Raw genomic sequence first — 21,111 nt, 5'->3', positions numbered from 1 at the left:
TGAATATGATTCCCCATGTTGGAGGTGGGGCCTTGCAGAAGATACTGCAAGGGTTGATCCCTCATGAATGGCTGGGTTCTGTCCTCATGATTAGTTAAAGAGTGAGTTTTCACAATATCTGATTGTTTAAAAGTGTGTGACTCTTCCCCCACATCTCCTGCTCCTACTTATGCTATGTGACATTGACTACTTTCCCTTTACCTTCTGCCGTGATTGTGAGCTCCAGAGTCCTCACTAGAATCAGATGCTGGTGCCATGCTTCTTGTACAGCCTGCAGAACTGTGAGACAATTAAATCTCTTTTTTTTGTTTATAACTTGCCCAGCCTCAAGTATTTATAGCGGTGCAAAAATGGACTAACATAACCAAGAAGTGAAGACAGTACCCAATAGGTGATTTTTCAGCCCTTGACCTCCTCCCTTCCTCCTCCTTATATTTTCCAGTGTCTATTTTTCCTGTCTTTATGTCAATGTGTACTCAATGTTTAGGTCGCACTTAGAAGTGAGAACATACGGTATTTGCTTTTCTATTATTTTCTTTAGGAAAATGGCCTCCTGCTGCATCCATGTTACTGCAAAGAACATAATTTTATTCTTATTTATGGATGGATAATATTTAATGGTGCATATATGTCATATTTTCTTTATCCAATCCACCATTGATGGGCACCTAGGTTGATGCCATATTTTTGCACTTGTGCATAGTGCTGTGATGAACATACAGGTGGAGGTGTCTGTTTGGTAGAAAAATTTGTATTCCTTCAGGTAGATACCTACTAATGGGATAGCTGGTTCAACGCAGTCCTTTGAGAAATCACCAAACTACTCTCCACCATGCAGGAACTAATTTACATTCCCACCAATAGCACATAAGCATTTTCTTTTCTCTATAACTTGGCCAACATTTTTTTTTTTGACTTTTTAACAAAAGCTTTTCTGACTGGTGTGAGATGGTGTCTCATGTAGTTTTGATTTGCATTTCCTTGATGATTAGTGATGATAAGCACTTTTTTCATATGTATGTTGGCTGCATGGTTTTCTTCTTATGAGAAGTGTCTGTTCATGTTCTTTGCCCACTTTGTAATGAGATTTATTTTTTGCTTGCTGATTTTTAAAAGTTGCTTATACATTCTGGACATTAGGCCTTTGTCAGATGCATAGTTTGTAAATATTTTCTCCCATTCTGTAGGTTGCCTGTTTATTCTGTTGATAGTTTCTTTTGCTGTGCAGAAGCTGTTTAGTTTAGTTAGGTCCCACTTGCCAATTATTGTTTTTGTTGCAGTTGCTTTTGGGGACTTAGTCAAACATTCTTTGCCAAGGTTCATGTCAAGAAGAGTATTTCTAGGTTTTCTCTAAGATTTTAATAGTTTGAGGTTTTAAACTGAAGTCTTTAATCCATCTTATATTAATTTTTGTATGTCGTTAAAGATAGGGGCCCAGTTTCATTCTTTTGTATATGGCTAGCCAGTAATCCCATCACCATTTGTTGAACAGAGAGTTCTTTCTCTATTGCTTGTGTTTTTTTTTTTACTTTGTTGAAGATCAGATGGGTGTAGCCGTGCAGCTTTATTGCTAGCTTCTTTATTCTGTTTCATTGGTCTATGTGTCTATTTTTGTATGAGTACCATGCTATTTTGGTTACTGTAGCTTTGGGGTATAATTTGAAGTCAGGTAATGTCATTCCCCTAGCTTTGTTCTTTTTGCTTAGGACTGCTTTGGCTATTTGGCTTGTTTTATGATTCCATATGAATTGTTAATTTGTTTTTCAAGTTCTGTGAAAAATGTCATTGGTAGTTTGATAGAAATAGCATTGAATCTGTAAATTGCTTTGGACAATATGATAATTTTAATAATATTGATTCTTCCAATCCATGAGCATGGAATTTTTTCCATTTGTGTCATCTCTGATTGCTTTGTGCAGTGTTTTTTATTTCTTCTTGTAGACATCTTTCATCTTTTGTTTAGATCTATTCCTAGGTATGTTATTCTTTTTGTAGATATTGTTTAAAAGGTATTATGTTCTTGATTTGGTTCTTAGTTTGAACATTATTAGTGTATAGAAATGCTAATGATTTTTGTACATTGATTTTGTATACTGAAAGTTTACTAAAGTGGTTTATCAGTTTAAGGAGCCTCTTGGCATAGTCTTTAGGGTTTTCTGGGGATTCAATCATATCACCCATGAAAAGAGGTAGTTTGATTTCCTCTTTTCCTATTTGAATGCTTTTTATTTACTTCTCTTGCCTCATTGCTTTGGCTAGGACTTATAGTATGATGTTGCATAGGATGGTAAGAGTGGGCATCCTTGTCCTGTTCCAGTTCTCAAGGGAGTGCTTCCAGTTTTTGTCCATTCTGTGTGATGTGAACTATGGGTTTATCATAAGTGGCTCTTAAGAGACGTTCCTTTAGTGCCTAGTCTCTTGAGAGCTCTTATCATGAAGAGTTTTGATTTTTATGGGGCGCTTTTTCTGCATCTATTGAGATGATCATATAGTTTATTTTTAATTCTGTTTATGTGGTGAATCGCACTTATTCATTTGCATATGTTTAACCAAACTTGCATCACAGAAATAAAGCCTACTTGGTCATGGTGAATTAACTTTTTAATGCATTGGTGGATTTGATTTGCTAATGTTTTGTTGAGGACTTTTTTGCCTATGTTGACCATGAATATAAGCCTGTAGTACTCTTTATTTATTGTGTCTCCGCCAGATTTTGGTATTGGGTAATGTTGGCTTCATAGAATAACTTAAAGAAGAATCCCTCTTTCTTAGTTTTTATGCAATAGTTTCAGTAGGATTGATATCATCTCTTCTTTGTATGTCAGGTAGAAATTGGCTGTGAATCCATCTCATCCAGGGCTTTTATTTGTTGCTAGTTTTTTTTATTATTTTTGATTCATTTTAGAACTTGTTATTGGTCTGTTCAGGGATTCAATTACTACTTGGTTTAAGCTTGGGAATTTGTGTATTTCTAGAAATTCTTTAATTTCCTCTAGATTTTCTAATTTGTGTATATAGAGGTGCTCATAGTAGTCTCTGAGGAGTTTTTTATTTCTGTGGGATTGGTTGTAATGTCATCTTTGTTGTTTCTGATTGTACTTTTTTTGATTTTCCTTTTTTTCCCTTTGTTAATCTAGCTAGTAGTTTATTAGTGTTGTTTATTCTTTCAAAAAGCCAACTTTTGGTTTCATTGATCTTTTCTGTGGATTTTTACGTCTCAATTTTGTAGGTTTCTGTTTTGACTTTAGTTATTTGTTTTCTTCTGCTGTCTTTGGGGTTTGATTTTTCTTGTTTTTCTAGTTCCTACAGGTATGATGTTAAATTATTAATTTGATATCTTTCTAACTTCCTGATGCAGGCATTTAGCACTATAAACTTTCCTCTTAACACTGCTTTAACTGCATCCCAGAGATTTTTGTATGTTGTGTCTCTGTTTTCATTAATTTCAAAGATTGAAATTTTGAAATTTTGAAATTAATGAAATTTATTATACAGAATAATAATAATACAGAATAATAATAATACAGAATTTTTAAAATTTCTGTATCAATTTTTTTGTTTATCCCAAAGTCATTGAGGAGTAAGTTGTTTAATTTACATGTAATTGTGTGGTGTTGAGAAATCTTCTTGGTATTGATTTATGTTTTTTTTGCACTGTGGTCCAAGAGTATGACTGATGTGATTTTGAATCTTTTGGAATTCATTGAGACTTGCTTTAGGGCTGAGCATGTGGTTAATCTTACAGTATGTTCCATGTGAAGTTGAGAAGAATGTATATTCTGTGGTTGTTAGGTGTTGTATTGTGTGGTTTTCTGTTAGGTCCAATGATTCAAGTGTTTAATTTAAGTCCAGGGTTTCTTTGTTAGGTTTCTGCCTCATGCATCTAACACTGTTAGTGAGGTGTTAAAGATCTCATTTTTATTTTGTAGCTAAGTTCTTCAAAGGTCTACAAGTACTTATTTTATGAATCTGGGTGCTCCAATGTTGGGTGTGTATATATTTATGATAGTTAAGTCTTCTTGTTGAATTGAACCCTTTATCATTATATAATGCCTTTCTTTGTCCTTTGTTGTGGGAAGTCAGGGACCCTGAATGGAGGGACCAGCTGAAGCCATGGCAGAATAACATAAATTGTGAAGATTTCATGGACATTTATTTATTCCCCTAATTAATATTTTTATAATTTCTTATGCCTGTCTTTACTGCAATCTCTGAACATAAATTGTGAAGATTTCATGGACATTTATCACTTCCCCAATCAATACTCTTATAATATCCTATGCCTGTCTTTACTTTAATCTCTTAATCCGATCATCTTTGTACGCTGAGGATGTATGTCACCTCAGAACCCTGTGATGATCACATTATCTGTACAAATTGTTTGTAAAACATGTGTGTTTGAAAGATATGAAATCTGAGCATCCTAAAAAAGAACAGGATAACAGTGATTTTCGGGAACAAGGGAGATAACCATGATGTCTGGCTGCCTGCAGGGCTGGGCAGAATAGAGTCATATTTCTTTTCTTGCAGAAAGCGAATAGGAGAAATATCACCGAATTTTCTTCCTAGCAAGGAATAACCCTGGGAAAGGAATGCATTCCCAGGGGTAGGTCTATTGATGGCCACTCTGGGAGTGTCTGTCTTATGCGACTGAAGATAAGGGATGAAATATGCCCTGGTCTCCTGCAGTGCCCTCAGGCATATGAGGATTGGGAAATTCCAGCCTGGTACATTCTAGTCAGACCAGTTGTCTGCTCTCAAACCTTGTTTCCTGTTAAGATGTTTATCAAGACAATACATGCCCAGTGGGATACGGAACCTCATCAGAAATTCTAATTTTGCCCTGGCCTTGTGATCTTGCTCTGCCCTTCTGCCTTTGTGATCTTTTATTGCCCTTTGAAGCATGTGATCATTGTGACTTACTCCCTGTTTGTACTCCCCTCCCCTTTTGAAATCCCTAATAAAAACTTGCTGGTTTCGCAGCTCAAGGGGCATCACGGAAACTGCCAATATGTGATGTCACCCCCGGAGGCCCAGCTGTAAAATTTCTCCCTTGTACTCTTTCTCTTTATTTCTCAGACTGGCCAGCACTTAGGGAATATAGAAAAGAACCTACATTGAAATACTGGGGGCTGTTTCCCCTGATAGTCCTTTTACACTATTGTTGATTTAAAGACTCCTTTAAGTGATTTAAGAAGAGTAATCTCTGCTCTTTTTTGTTTTCTATTTGCATAATAGATCTTTTTCCATCCCTTTACTTTGAGCCTGTTGGTGTCATTATGTGTGAGATGGGTCTCTTGAAAACTGTTCATGGTTAGGTTTTGTTTTTTCTAACTTGTCACTCTGCCAAGCAGTGCATTTCAATCATTTACATTCAAGTTTAATATTAATATGTGAGATTTTAATCATGTCATTGTGTTGTTAGCTGCTTGCTTTGTAAACTCAATTGTGTACCTGCTATAAATACATTGGGTGTGTTTTTGTGGTAGCAGATATTGTTTTATTGTTTCTATATTTAGAAATCCCTTAAGGACCTCTTGTAAGGCTGGTCTAGTGGTAACAAATTTCTTTAGTGTTTGCTCATCTGGAAGAATTTTATTACTCTTTTGCTTATGAAGCTTAGTTTGGTGAAATATGAAATTCTTGGTTGGAATTTCTTTTCTTTAAGGATGCTAAAAATAGACCCCCAATTTCTTCTGGCTTATAAGATTTCTACTGAAAAGTATGTTGTTAGCCTAATGGGGCTTTTTTTTTTGTAAGTGACCTGACCCCTTTTGTTTTTTCTTTTTTTAGCTGCCTTTGAGATTTTTTGTCTTCCATGTTAACTTTGGAGAACACGATGACTATGTGTGTTGGGGATGGTCATTTTTATAGCATCTTGCAGTGGCTCTCTTCTGAGTTTCTTGAATTTGCATGCCAACCACTATAGCACTTGGGAAATTTTGTGAGGCCTGTATCTTCCCATATGTTTTCCAAGTTGCTTTCTCTTTGTCCTTATTTCTCAAGAATGCCAGTGAATCCTATATTTGGTCTCATTACATAATCCCATATTTCTCAGAGTTTTTTAAAAAAATTTATTCTTTTATTCATCTTTTTTTTTGTCTGACCATGTTAATTTGAATGAATGGTTTTTGAGCTCTGAGATTCTTTCCTCAGCTTGGTCTATTCCATTGTTAATACTTCCAACTGTACTATAAAATTCTTATAGTGAGTTTTTCAATTTTGGAAGTTCTGTTTGGGTCTTTCTTAAAATGACTATGCCATCTTTAACTCTCAAAACATGATATAGTTTGAACATTTGTCCTGCCCAAATCTCATGTTAGATTATAATCCCTAATTTGGAGATGGGGCCTGGTGAGAGGTGATTAGATTATGGAGGCAGATACCTCATGGCTTTGTTCTTTTTTAATAATAGTGAGTGAGGATTCATGAGACCTGGTCATTTAAAAGTGTGTGGCACCTCCCTACTGCCCAACTCTCTCTCTCTCTCTGTCTTGCTCCTGACTTCTCCATGTGAAATTACTGCTCTTGCTTCACTTTCTGTCATTAATAAAATTTCCCTGAAGCCTCCCCAGAAGCAGATGTATAGCCTGCAAAACCATGAAAACATGAACCATTTAAACCTCTTTTCTTGTAAATTATCCAGTCTCAAGTATTTCTTTATAGCAATTAAAGAATGACCTAATACAGAAAGTTGGTACTGAAAAGTAGGGCATTGTGATAACAATATATGAAAATGTGGAAGTCACTTTGGAAGTGGGAAGAGCTCAGAGGAAGACAGGAAGTTGAAGGAAAGTTGGAAACTTCCTAGAGACTGGTTAAATGTTTGTGATCAAAATGCTGATAGTAATATGGGCAATGAAGTCCAGGCTGATGAGAAATGATATGAGGATAGAAATGAGGAACTTATTGGGAACTGGAGCAAAGATCACACGTGTTATACCTTAGCAAAGAGATTGGCTACGTTCTTCGTATGCCCTAGGGATGTGTGGAAGTTTGGGCTTGAGAGTGATGCAGGTGAAAACAATTTCTAGAAGTGTTCAAGAAGTGATATGGCTTCTTCTAACAGCCTATGCTCAGATGCAGGAGTAAAAAACTAAAATGGAACTTATAATTAAAAGGGAAGCAGAACATTAATGTTTGGAAAATTTGCAGCCTGGTCATGTGGCAGAGAAAGAAAAAGCTTTTGGGAAGAGGAATCCAGGCAGGCTGTGGAGCAACCAGTTGCTAGAGATATTTGCATAACTAAAAGGGAGCCAAGTGCTACTATACAAGATAACAGGGAAAAGGCCGGAAAGGCATCTCAGAAACTTTGGCAATAGTCCCTTCCATCACAGCCCAGAGACTAAGGAGGAAAGAATGTTTTAATGGGAATGGTCAAGGGCCCCACTGCCCTGCAAAGCCTCGGGACACTGTTCTCTGCATTCTGGCTACTGCAACTCCAGCTCTAGCCAGAGCTCAAAGGGACCCAGGTACAGCTTGGGTTGCCACTTTGGGGAATGCAAGCCATAAGCCTTGGTGGCTTCCATGTGGTGTTAAACTTTAAGGTGAACATAATGTAAGAGTAAAGAACAGTTGGTAGTCTCCACCTAGATTTCAGAGGATTTATAGGAAGCCTGGGTGCCCAGGCAGAAGCCTTCAACAGGGATGGAGCCCTCACAGGAAACATCTACTAGGGCAGTGCCAAGAGGAAATGTGGGATTGGAGCCCCACACAAAGTCCCCAATGGGGCACTGCCTAGTGGATCTGTGAGAAGTGGGCCACAGTCCTCTAGACCCTTGAATGGTAGATACACCAGGAGCTTGCACATTGCATCTGAAAAAGCCACAGTCATTCAACTCCAACCCCCGAAAGCAACTGTGGGGACTGAACCTTACAAAGCAACAGGGATAGAGTTGCCCAAGACCTGGGAGCTCACTCCTTGCGGCAGTGTGCCCTGGATGTTGGACATGCTTCTTTTGTATTTCAGATGTTTAGAGCAGAGCTCTGGGTTGTAGGAGATTTGAAGGGTGAGAATCCAGCCAGCAAACTACCTCATCCCAGCTTGTGCTTACTCCTCAATGCATCATTTTCCACTGACGGAAAAGTGGTCTCTCTTTGGCAAGGAGAATCCTAAAGGGGCACACACACACACACACACACACACACAAACACATGTGCATACACACACACATACAGAGTGTTCTTGGGAATCCTCTCTTTAAGATACAATAAAGAGATACTACTTCGCCCCAATGCTACTGATACCAGTTTAATTTTGTCCCTTCAGGTGTAAGCTCTTGAGGTTTAAGTTCTTTGGGGACCTGACTCTAAATTACTGAAAACTCCTTAAAAATGTCCCTTATTTTGTGCAGTATGTGAATGAATATGTGTGTCAAAAAGTATCTCTTTAACCTAGGCTCATCAATATGAGGGATTTGTCTTCCTCATCAGGTACCTGGAAATTAATGCTTTTTGAAAACGGTTACCACCATGGAGGGAGCTGCATCTTCCATTCTTACTAATAGAAAATGATCATTTGCTTTGAAGCAGTTAAAGGAGATACATAAAGAAGTGAGTAAACTGCATTTGGAAAACATAAATTTTTGGTAGAGGCAACCTTTGGTAGAGGAACCTCAGGATTAGTTTGAACTTTGGGAACATGACCTTCCACCTCAGTTTCTCTATAGAGAGCAGACGTTGGCATTTTGTTCACATCTTTGTGAAATGAAACAACTGAATTCCCTGTTTTTTAAAAATAATATGGAGATATTGTTAGTAACAATGTTTTATATTCTTAAAAGTTGCTAAGAGAGATTTTAAGTGTTCTCCCAGCAAAAAATGATAAATATGTGAGGTAATGCATATGTTAATTAGCCTGATTTAGCCATTTTACAATGAATACAAATTTCAAAACATCATGTTGTACCTAAGAAATAGAAACAATTTTATTTGTAAATTAAAAATAAAATAATTATATAAAATAAAATAATTCTGTAAAATAATAAAAGAGAAAGGCACTGTAATGTTCATGAAGAATTCTAAGACCATGGAATATTAGATACTGAAAGGCATACAGAACATCCTCTTTATTTTATAGAAAACTCAAAATGACTTACAATCAAGTAAATAAATAAGTAGTATTTGGACTAAAACTAGAATCAGTCTGTACACCTCTTATCCCCACACACCAATCTTGACATATTTGAATATGGATAAACAGAAACACTTCTGCAATGGATAATACTCTTAATGTAAGCCTAAAATTGTCCTTGTGACTGCTGAAAATACATTCCACAATAGCATGAAGCAAACAATCATGATAATGATAAAATTATCATAAATCAGATAGATGCAGTGACTATTTATTAACTGTTTGAGAGTATATACTGATTTTCACATATTAATTAGTATTTAATTCAAGAACGGTATTCTGTTTGTATTTTATCCCCACAGGACATTAATTGAAGTGATGGTGTTGTATAAACCAGGTTCTTTTTTTCATAAATCATCCTACATGATTGTCTTCTTCTACAAATTTTAAGCAGTTTTATTTGTTATTTCTTGACAAATGTGTCACAAACATAGTATTTTCTTGAAGGTTTTCCCTGTATAAAGTATTAAGCATTTGACATTTCACATATTATTACTATAATTGATATTGCCTCACAGACTTCAAGATAAGTGCCTTAAAAATATTTACATAAAATATAGGAAAGCATGTAAAATAATTATGTGTTACTTTAGCCCAGCAGATCTTAATTTTCTACATAATTTCCATCACAAGTTTCTGTACAACATTTGTCAGATCACTTGATCTCAAAGCAGGGAAGATCTCTCAATTCCTCCCATGGCATCATCTTCCTTTATTGGAATTACATGGTTGAGAGAAATTTCTAGCCCCTGCCCTTCCTTTTCAATCTATCATCTTATATTCTTGATTCCTGATGCCTCTTTTGACCTCAGATCTGTCATAGATCTGAGGGCAGGTCTTTATAAACATGAACATCTAAAATTTGTTTTTACTAATTTTCAATAAGCAACCTTTTTGTTAAGTGTATTATCATTTCCACATCATTATATAAGGGAGAATAGGGAAGAGAGTGATAAACACACTTATGAATTATGCCTTAATAACACTAGGATGTTACTAATCATTTAAAAAGAGTGAGAACTCCCCTGCTTATCTTTTCCCTGACATCTAATGTTAGGATCCGAATATCTCACTGGTTTTTTTTTTTTTTTTTGGGTGAATGCTCTGATTGCAGATTTTATTTTATTTTATTTTTAGATTTTTTTCTAAGTATTTTTTAAATTTTATTATTATTATACTTTAAGTTTTAGGGTACATGCGCACAACGTGCAGGTTTGTTACATATGTATCCATGTGCCATGTTGGTTTGCTGCACCCATTAACTCGTCATTTAGCATTAGGTATATCTCCTAATGCTATCCCTCCCCTCTCCCCCACCCCACAACAGGCCCTGGAGTGTGATGTTTCCCTTCCTGTGTCCATGTGTTCTCATTGTTCAATTCCCACCTATGAGTGAGAACATGTGGTGTTTGGTTTTTTGTCCTTGCGATAGTTTGCTGAGAATTATGGTTTCCAGTTTCATCCATGTCCCTACAAAGGACATGAACTCATCATTTTTTATGGCTGCATAGTATTCCATGGTGTATATGTGTCACATTTTCTTCATCCAGTCTATCATTGCTGGACATTTGGGTTGGTTCCAAGTCTCTGCTATTGTGAACAGCGCCACAATAAACATATGTGTGCATGTGTCTTTACAGCAGCATGATTTGTAGTCCTTTGGGTATATATCCAGTAATGGGATGGCTGGGTCAAATGGTATTTCTAGTTTCACACTTGATCTTAGCCAAAAGGCCGAGAAGCGATAGTATTTCTAGTTTCAGACCCCTGAGGAATCGCCACACTGACTTCCACAATGATTGAACTAGATTACAGTCCCACCAACAGTGTAAAAGTGTTCCTATTTCTCCACATCCTCTCCAGCACCTGTTGTTTCCTGAATTTTTAATGATGGCCATTCTAACTGGTGTGAGATGGCATCTCATTGTGGTTTTGATTTGCAATTCTCTGATGGCCAGTGATGATGAGCATTTTTTCATGTGTTTTTTTGGCTGCATAAATGTCTTCTTTTGAGAAGTTCATATCCTTCAGTTTACATCTTTAGGGTATTCCTAAGTGGGTTTATTATCTCATTATATGGTGAGATGGAATATGGAGAGTAAAATCATTCTCATTTCAAATATAATTTTATAATCTGAGGGCATTTGAGGTCATATAGTTGGATGACTATTTATTTTCTATTTTTTAGAGACAGGATCTCACTCTGTCACGCAAGCTGGAGTGCAGTGGTGGGATCATAGCTCACAGCAACCTTGAACACATGGGCTCAAGTGGTGATCCTCCTTCCTCAGCCTCCTGAGTAGCTGGGACTACAGATGTGAGCCATGACTGGATGGCTCTTGGTGGGAGGGTGTATGGGATCCAAAGAGATAAAGAGTAAATTGTTCACATTTACACAGGATCTTTGTGCAACTGCTCACATCTAGTATCTAGGAGTATCTCCCAGACCAACACTATTTCACAATTGTCTCTTATAACCCTGTTTAAAATAATCTATCATTAGCTTCAAATACTATTTGTAGCTATTAATCATTGATTTCCTTTGTAATAAAAATAATCCCTCTTTCTTATGACAGGTTACAATGAACCAATGGAACCAATGGAAGATAAGAACCAGACAGTAGTGACTGAATTTCTCTTATTGGGCCTCACAGATCATCCCTATCAGAAGATTGTTTTCTTCTTCATGTTTCTCTTTGTTTATCTTATCACCCTGGGAGGTAACTTGGCGATGATCACTCTCATATGGATTGATCCCAGACTCCACACTCCTATGTACTTTTTTCTTAGGCACTTGTCCTTTGTAGATATTTGTTCCTCTTCTTCTGTTGCCCCTAAGATGCTGTGTAATATCTTTGCAGAGAAAAAAGGCATCACTTTTCTGGGTTGTGCAGCACAGATGTGGTTCTTTGGTCTCTTTGAGGCAACTGAGTGTTTTCTCCTGGCTGCCATGGCATATGACCGGTATGTGGCCATCTGCAAGCCCTTGTTGTATACACTCATTATGTCTCAGCAGGTCTGTATGCAGCTGGTGGTAGGGCCTTATGCCATGGCTCTTATAAGCACCATGACTCATACAATTTTCACTTTTTGCTTACCCTTTTGTGGTTCAAATATTATCAATCACTTTTTCTGTGATATTTTTCCACTGCTTTCCCTAGTATGTGCAGACACCTGGGTGAATAAATTTGTGCTGTTTGTCTTGGCTGGAGCTATAGGAGTACTCAGTGGTCTGATCATCATGGTCTCCTATATTTGCATCCTGATGACCATCTTGAAGATCCAGACTGCTGATGGGAAGCAAAAAGCTTTCTCCACCTGTTTTTCTCACCTTGCAGCTGTCTCCATCCTGTATGGGACTCTTTTCTTGATTTATGTTCGGCCAAGTTCAAGTTCCTCCCTGGGTATCAATAAAGTGATTTCTCTATTTTACACTGTGGTAATCCCCATGGTTAACCCCCTTATTTACAGCTTGAGGAATAAGGAGGTGAAAGATGCATTCAGAAGAAAATTTGAAAGGAAAAAATTTATTATAGGTAGGTAAAAGAGAATTCTATTTGTGTTGCAGCATAGATGTTGGTGCAAAATATGTAGTAAAAACAAAACTGGACTGAGAACCAGAAGCTGCATGTGAGTACTGATTCTGACAGGTCATAGATTATTTAAAAATGGATAAGCTTTAAAATATTTTTCTGCCTCAGTCTTATTTTCTGTGACATAATGAGAATCTCAAAATAATATAGAGATGGACTGAGAATATAAATATAAAAATAAACTAGAAGAAAATGTAAGTGAACATTTGAAAAATCTTGAGTGTGTGAATACTTTTAAATCCAGACATAAAAATGAAAAGTTATAAAGAAAATATTAAAGCACTACATACAATGTTAAAAGACAAATAATAAAATGAGAGAAAATAGTTGTGTACCTGTGCTAAGCAAACAATATCCCTAATATCCAAAGAACATCCCCAAACTCACAATCGATCAAAGAGAAAAACGATAAATAGGCCAACTCATGAATAGGCAATTCACAAAAATGAGAATGCAAATTGCTAAAAATATATATTTAGGATGGTGCAAAAGTAATTGTGGTTTTGAACTGTGAATTTTGAATTATTATAACTAGGCCCAAACACAACCTCATTAATCAAAATAGGAAACATTGTAATTAACATATTTTTGTCAATGAGAAATAAGCTTATTTACTCCTGTAGCATAAAAATCTGTGCTTTGGCCAGGTGTGGTGGCTCACACCTGTAATCCCATCACTGTGAGTCCGAGCTGGGCAGATCACGAGGTCAGGAGATTGAGACCATCCTGGATATCATGGTGAAATCCTGTGTCTACTAAAAATACAAAAAATTAGCCAGGTATGGTGGGACATGCCTGTAGTCCCAGCTACTTGGGAGGCTGAGGCAGGAGAATCACTTGAACCTGGAAGGTGGAGGTTGCAGTGAGCTGAGATCACACCACTGCATTCCAGCCTGGGCAACAGAGCAAGACTTCATCTCAGAAAAAAAAAAATCTGCTTTGAGATTCAACAAACTCTTGGAAAGCATTTTCTGCATGCTGCTTGTTGTGGAAGTGTTTTTCCTGCAAAAAGTTGTCAAGATGCTCGAAGAAGTGGTAGTTGGTTGGTGAGAGCTCAGGTGAATATAGTGGATGAGGCAAAACTTTGTAGCCCAATTCATTCAAGTTTTGAAGCATTGGTTGTACAACATGTGGTTGGCATTGTTGTGGAGAAGAATTGGGCCCTTCTTGTGGACCAGTGCCAGCTGCAGGCATTGCAGTTTTCACTGCATCTCATTGATTTGCTGAGCATACTTCTGAGCATGTAATGGTTTCACCTGGATTCAGAAAGCTGTAGTGGATCTGACTGGTGGCAGACCACATAACAGCAACCATTGTAAGAATTAAAGAAAGAGGAGAGAAACACAAAGGGTGGCTTGACAGTTAACAGGTTTATTTCAGAAAACAAACATGGGAGGGACTTCTGACTGAGTTAGGTCAAAAGCCACACTCTCTTACAGACTAAGAGTTTTTAAGGATTCAGGGTGGGAGAGTTTATTAGAGGCTTGAATGGCTTCTGTGTCTCTTTGTTGTGCTTACCTGGGAGGGAAAGTTGTGTGTCGGTTCCCATACATCTTTCTGTAGCTGCAAGCACATCGCCCAAGTCTGCCTTAAGCTTCCCTATCTTAGTGGACCTGAAAGGAAAGGAATGTGCTTATTAAGGCCCACTGTTTTACTGGGGCCCCATCGAATGAGTGTGAAGTTTGACAGTTACCCAAAAGACTTCCTCCCCACCCTCCTCTGTACCTGAGCTGTCTTATCTGTGTTTTACTGTCTGCTTTTTTCTGGCTGCTTGTAGTTAGAAGAGAAGTGATTCCTTGGAATCCATGAAGCTAGAAAGGGAGCTGGAACTTAAAGTAGCAGTGTTTGTCTGAGATAATGGTTCTCCTGCTCTGTCAACCATGACCTTTTTTTGGCGCAAGTTTGGTTTTGGGAAGTGCTTTGGAGCTTCTTCTCAGTCCAACCACTGAGCTGGTCATTGCCGACTGATATATAAAATCCACTTTTTGTTGCACCTCACAATCCAATTGAGAAATTGTTTGTTGTTGTGTAGAACAAGAGAAGACAACACTTCAAAATGACATTTTAAAAAAATTTTTGCTCAGCTCATGAGGCACCCATGTATTGAGCTTGTTTACCTTTCCAATCTGCTTCAAATGCTGAATGACTGTAGAATGGTTGACATCAAGCTTTTTGGCCACTTCTTGTGTAGTTGTAAGATCAGCATCGATGATTGCTCTCATCTGGTGATTGTCAACTTCTGATGGCCGGCCACTATGCTCCTTATCTTCAAGCCTCTTGTCTCCTTTGCAAAACTTCTTGAACCACTGCTGCACTGTACATCCATTAGCAGTTCCTGGGCCAAATGCGTTGTTGGTGTTGAGAGTTGTCTCTGCTGCTTTACAACCCATTTTGAACTCGAATAAGATAATCACTCAAATTTGCTTTTTGTCTAACATCATTTCCATAGTCTAAAATAAACATAAAATAAATGGCAAGTAATAAGTCATTAGCAAAAAAAAATAAAGTGAGACATGTCCATTAGAATGATGTATAATACAAACACATTTACTTAAGAATGCGTTCAAATGTCAAACGGCAAATTCCCGCTGAGTCTTGTAATAAGCTCCATACTGCTCCTTTTCCCACTACTATAACCTTCAACATCATAACATCTGTTGTACATCATGTGGCTCAAGTGGCAGGGCTGCTTGGACTGCAACTGGGATCTGCTGCAGAGCCCTTTCCTGCAGCAGATTCCAGTTAACACTAGCAGCCTTTGTGCCACTTGGTATAGGGGCTGGAGCAATATTCTTAGCTGTGGAGTATGTTGCTTCCAAAACCCAAGGTCCTACCAAGACACTGCCTGGGTGATCTTCACTTCAAAGGAGTTATTCTAGTATTCCCCCAAGCACTGAACCTGCAAAAGCTTTCCCTAAGTGTCCAAATTCCCAAATCTTAATATGGTTTATCTCATACCCCCTGTAGCACATGTGCTTTACCAAGATCTCCAATATTCTAGTAACTACTTGTGTAACTTGCTCTGTCATTGTGATGTTATCAATGTAATAAATCAGTATGATGTTTTGAGAAATGCCTAGGTGGACAATATCTTCAGTCTATATTTCCTTGGGCAGGAAAACTAACATAGTCTTGAGACATAATTGAAAATGAATACAGTATCATTCATCTCACATGAATGTAGGTCATTTCTGATCCTCTTTTCTAACCGCAATAGAAAATAATTCATTCCCCAAATCACTGACTGTATCATATACTGGAGACCTTTTAAATGATTCTGTGTTTAGTATAACACTGCTATTGGGGCTACTACTTGGTTGAACTCAAGGCAGTCTGCATTCATTCTCTAGAAAACATATGGGTCTTCAGGGTCCAGTCTGATGAATTAAATAGAGAGGGAAAAGACACAAGTGCTGCTACATCTTTTATGTCTTTAGTGGTGGCATTAATTTCCAACTCAAGTGTTCTGGGATCCTATCATCTCCAGTGACTCTAGGAAGCCTAGATCCATAGCAGCATCTCAAACCACTGAGCTTTTCTCCAAGCTGGTGGCTCTCTAGTGCTTCTCTTTATTGCTTTAGTGGAAAAAGTGTCCTTTGAGTCTTCTCAGGAACACATGTATCTGTAGCTTCTTTGGTCTTGTGTAATAAATCCTTTTTAAGCATCTCTACCTCTTTGAGCATTTGGGCCTTTTCTTCAACACTCTGCACGGCAATAATGGCATCCCTACCTTTTTTACTGCATGCTGTTACTTTTTCCAAAATTCAAGGAGCCATCCTAACAGTGCATTAGAATCAGTTTCTGGTGTCCTGCCTGCAAGCTAATTTCTCAGTCACTGAGGTTCTCCTATGTCAGAAAATTCTCCCCTACTCAGCTTTTTATTTCCCCAGTCCTAGAATTACCCTCAAGATATTAATATATGCTTTAACATGTTCTTCTTGTTCTTGTGGCACATTTTAGCCAATTCTTTTAACTCCTGGTGGGTAATCATTTTCCTCTTAAAGCAGAGCCAGTTCTCCTTAGTCATCACACCTCATCATTCTAAGCCTTGTCCCTGGTTGCTAAGTCTAAGAGCCATGAGGGGAAGCAAGACTATGTCCTGAGAAAAGAAATTACTTTCTTGTGAATGCTGTGACTCATGTGAGGCCTCTTTATTCTCTCTAAGCAAAAGAAGGCTGCTGCCTTCCGGCAAGGGGAACAGGACTACTTCTGCAGGTTCAAGGTTTCAAGGGTACTGGAAAATCTCAAGCACATTCACGCTGATGTCTTAATCCCAATTCTCAGTGTTCAGCTTTTCCCCTGTCAGAGTTCTGTGGCTCTAAAGAGGCTTTGAATTTAGCTTTTTTATTATTACTTCTTGCAACCTGGTACAAGATGTATAACATCTATAATATACAAATCTGATTGAGTTCTCATGCAGTCTGGGTTGAGTTTTCATGCAGTCTGGTCTCTAATTGAAGATGAAGGCTTTTTGAACATTGCCTTTCTGACTTTGACACCATGCCTGAGTTGAAAATTGTCCTATTTGAGTCTGTTTTCATCACTGAGCATATTAAAGACATTTAACATAAATTAATTTCATAGTTTAATAATTATCATTGCTCCCCATATTTCTCCTGTTGCATAAGTCAGCATACATCTCTCACTTGTACACTATCCCAATTCACTGCAGGTGAGTCTTGGTAACTGAGATGCTAAGGCATGCCCATGGTTATGACTATTCCATTCCATCAGCAATGGGTATTGTTGCCATCTTTCCAGTGAGTAATTTGATTCCAGAATTACATCCCAATAATCTGCACCTTAAAGGTCACTCTGGTACGAGGCATCTTAGTTTGAGTTTTCCAGGAAACAAGCCTTGAGGAAAAGATTCAAGTGCAGGCATTGGTTGATAATAGTTTATTTGGGAAGCAACTAAAAGACTGACAGGGAAGTTAGAAGTGAGATAATGAATGGAAAGAAATTAACACTCTCTGGAGGAGTTTCGTATATTTATTTTGGGAGTGACGGCATAAGGGTGTGTATTCCTTTTGATAATTTAGAAACATGGTAATCAGTTCTTATCTCTTCTAGTGGTTACCTTTTGTATTCTATTTAGTATACATCTATTTATTGAGCTATTTGAAGTGTTAATGAGAAGATCACTGCAGTGGTCAACTGAGCACTGCTGATGCTAGAGATCTCTAGGTAGCAGTGAATAAAACACAGGAATCAGAGTATTCCCACCTGAGAGGTCCTGAGTCAAGAAATGTTTACATAAGCCAGTCTTTGGTTGAGAGCTGCTCCTGGAAAGTGTTCATTTTCTGCCACTTCTGGCTTGTTGGGCAGGTAGAAAAGTGGCGGGAAGATAAATCCTCACACACACACAAAATTCCACACACAAAAACCTTTGGTATTAGCAGTCGAAGATGGAACTGAAGTGCACTGAAATGATAAGAGAGAGGCACAAACAAAGTATTGTATACTGATCATTGCAACAAATGGAAATAGCTTTCATCTATACTTTATCTAGGGACTGTCATTTAGTCAGGAGCTGATTTTAACCTTCTTATTCTCTGCTAGTAATGGGAGGAAGAGTTGCATCATGCACTGACCCTGCCCAGTGAGAAAGTGACCACATTTCATTTTGAATGACTGTGTGTGGGTCAGGAGAATATACAAATCTGATTCAAATAAACTGCTGGGAATATCAATATTCATATTTTGGCTTAAAGAAATGAATTTCTTCTTGTTCAGTGGTTGGGGAATAGTATTATTACTTATGTTTTTGCAAAAGGGTGGCAGTAAAGAGAATTTACAAGTTTGGAGAAGACATTCACGAAATAGAAGTTTTGGTCCTAATTTGTGAGTCTTTTCTGTGAATGGATATACTGTACCTGCTGTTTTATATCCTGATTTCTATCCATTGATATAAATACCTTTCATTTGATTAAAAACTTCATACAACTTACTACATTAAAGTATTTTTATATTTTAAAGTATATTTTATAATACAGTATGATTGTACATGGTACAAAATTCAAATAGTACACTAGGAAATGTAAACAAGATAAGCTTCCTATCCATTCCAAACAGAATTTATGTTGTATTTTTTGAGAACATTTTTTGCATATAGAAACATATATAAGTGTATGTGCATGTGTAGATTCCGAAAAGTTATGCAAATGAGAGAGTGGACTTCCAATGAAGTTATAGCATGCTTGAATGATCTATTTCACCAATACTTGCATATGGAAATAAAGGGAAGTGGCAGGGGAAAGAAGAAGAGGAGTGGAGGAGGGGATTGAGGCCAAAGGAGACTGACCACATATAGGTATTGCACAGAATATTTTCAGATTGTTTGGTTTACACTGAGAGCTATAGCTCCACTTTTGTGTAGCAGAAAAAAATGAGATTTCAATAATTCTTTTTGCATTTTTTGTTTTTATTATGTATTATCCTTATCAATGGATGGAGACTAGCTGATTTGGCCATGAGAAGAAAATTGCAGAGACACAACTGCCTTCAGAGGAGATATAGGCCTCTCTATTTACAGTTACCATTCCCCTGAGATCTCTGTAGTTAACTTTACTGGGTCTACTAGAGGAAGAAGAGGAGTGAAGGAAAAATATCCAACCACCCAAAAAAACCTTTATAATGACAACAGTGTGATTGCTTAGAAGTTCCTGTATAAAAAATATATCAGTTGAAAGCAACTGGGATGTTTTATTCATTTCACAGTATTCTTTTTTCTTTCTCATTTCTCTTTAGAGGGAAAATGACATAAATTCAAAAAGATTCCAGTCTGAAGCACAACTATTGCCTGCATAATAAAAACATGTTAACTTTTTCTGCACATTATTATTCTCTTACAGGTTAAAAAGAAAGCACTTTTTATTGTATTAAAACTCTCTAACGGTAAAAGGTGCAAGAATTTAAAATTTTTCTTTTATATTCCTATGATTCTTCGAAGTATTAACTCTGTATATATTTGAGTTATTTTCTAAAAAATGCTCAATCTGAAATCAATTACATTGACTATTTGGCTTTGCACAATAGGGAGAAAATAATCGGTTTGTTTACTATATAGAGAGACTAAGAAAAAAGCTAATATTAATTGCTACCAATTCTATGATAGGCTTTAATATTTATGAAGGTATGATCTTTTAATTTTATGAGTAATATTCATTTGAAGTTGTAAAAGAAAGCATAACTTTTAATTGTAGTTCATTTCATCTTAAAATGAAACAATACATTGTGAATCTTGTTTTCATCACATAATTATTAGAAACCAATATTTATTTTCTTTGAAGTACTATTATGACCTTGATTATTTTATATAGATACTTCCTTAAAAGTCCTGCTTAAAGTTAACATCTAAAACAGTTATGCCAATGAAGTCTTACTCCAAGTAATATCTGTATCTAAAAGATGAGTGCCCACCATTCTAGTAGCTTTGTTTTGGTGCTGTTCATCCTGTGATGCTGAGACAAATATATAAAAAAGTAGAAGGAATTCAGGGATATGATTACCCAAAAGGGAAACTTTTCTGTCTCAATTTGAATTGTGTTGATAAAGAGGTATTTCCAAGATGTTAAGCATGCTCATATTTTGTATGCTACTAGATCTGGTAAATGACTTCAGCACTCTCAGGATACAAAATCAATGTGCAAAAATTAGTAGCATTTCTAAACACCAATAACATCTAAGTTGAGAGCCAAACTAAGAATGCAGTCCCATTCACAATAGCCACAAAAAGAATAAAATACCTAGAAATACAGCTAACCAGGGAGGTGAAAGATCTTTACAATAAGAATTGCAAAATGCTACTGAAAGTAATCAGAGACTACACAAAGGAATGGTAAGGCATTCCATGCTCATGCATAGAAAGAATAATATTGTTAAAATCACCATACTGCCCAAAGCTATTTACAGATTCAGTGCGATTCCTATCAAGCTACAAGTGACATTTTTCACAGAATTAGAAAAAAATTCTAAAATTTATTTGGAACCAAAAAAGAGCCCAAATGGCCAACGCAATTCTAAGTAAAAAGAACAAAGCTGGAGGCATCACATTACCTGACTTTAAACTATACAACAAGGCAATAGTAACTAAAACAATGTGCTACTGATACAAAAAACTGACACATAGGCAAATGGAATAGGTTAGAGAAACCAGAAATAAAGCCACACACCTAGAATCACCTGATCTCAACAAAGCCAAAAATAATAAGGAATAAGGAAAGGACTGTTCAATAAATGGTGCTGGGATAACTGGCTAGCCATATGCAGAAGATTAAAACTAGACCCCTGCATTTCAGAATATAAAAAATCAACTCAAATATAGATTAAAGACTTAAATATAAAACCTCAAGCTATCAAAATCCAAGAAGAAAACCTGGGAAA

At 37.0% G+C, this 21,111-nt stretch overlaps 1 protein-coding gene across 1 annotated transcript; it reads left to right on the top strand.

Annotated features, from left to right (window-relative positions):
- Positions 1–11,732: 11,732 nt before the first annotated feature.
- On the top strand, positions 11,733–12,677 carry LOC116468187 (olfactory receptor 5G3). Its single transcript, XM_032151790.2, has one exon. The coding sequence runs from the start codon at positions 11,733–11,735 to the stop codon at positions 12,675–12,677; it is 945 nt and encodes a 314-aa protein (XP_032007681.2).
- The last annotated feature ends 8,434 nt before the right edge of the window (positions 12,678–21,111 follow it).

Source organism: Hylobates moloch, unplaced genomic scaffold (assembly GCF_009828535.3).
Source record: "Hylobates moloch isolate HMO894 unplaced genomic scaffold, HMol_V3 SCAFFOLD_5, whole genome shotgun sequence".
Lineage (NCBI taxonomy): Eukaryota > Metazoa > Chordata > Mammalia > Primates > Hylobatidae > Hylobates > Hylobates moloch.
The sequence above is the reverse complement of the archived record's forward strand: the minus strand, read 5'-3'. Positions and strand labels throughout refer to the sequence as shown.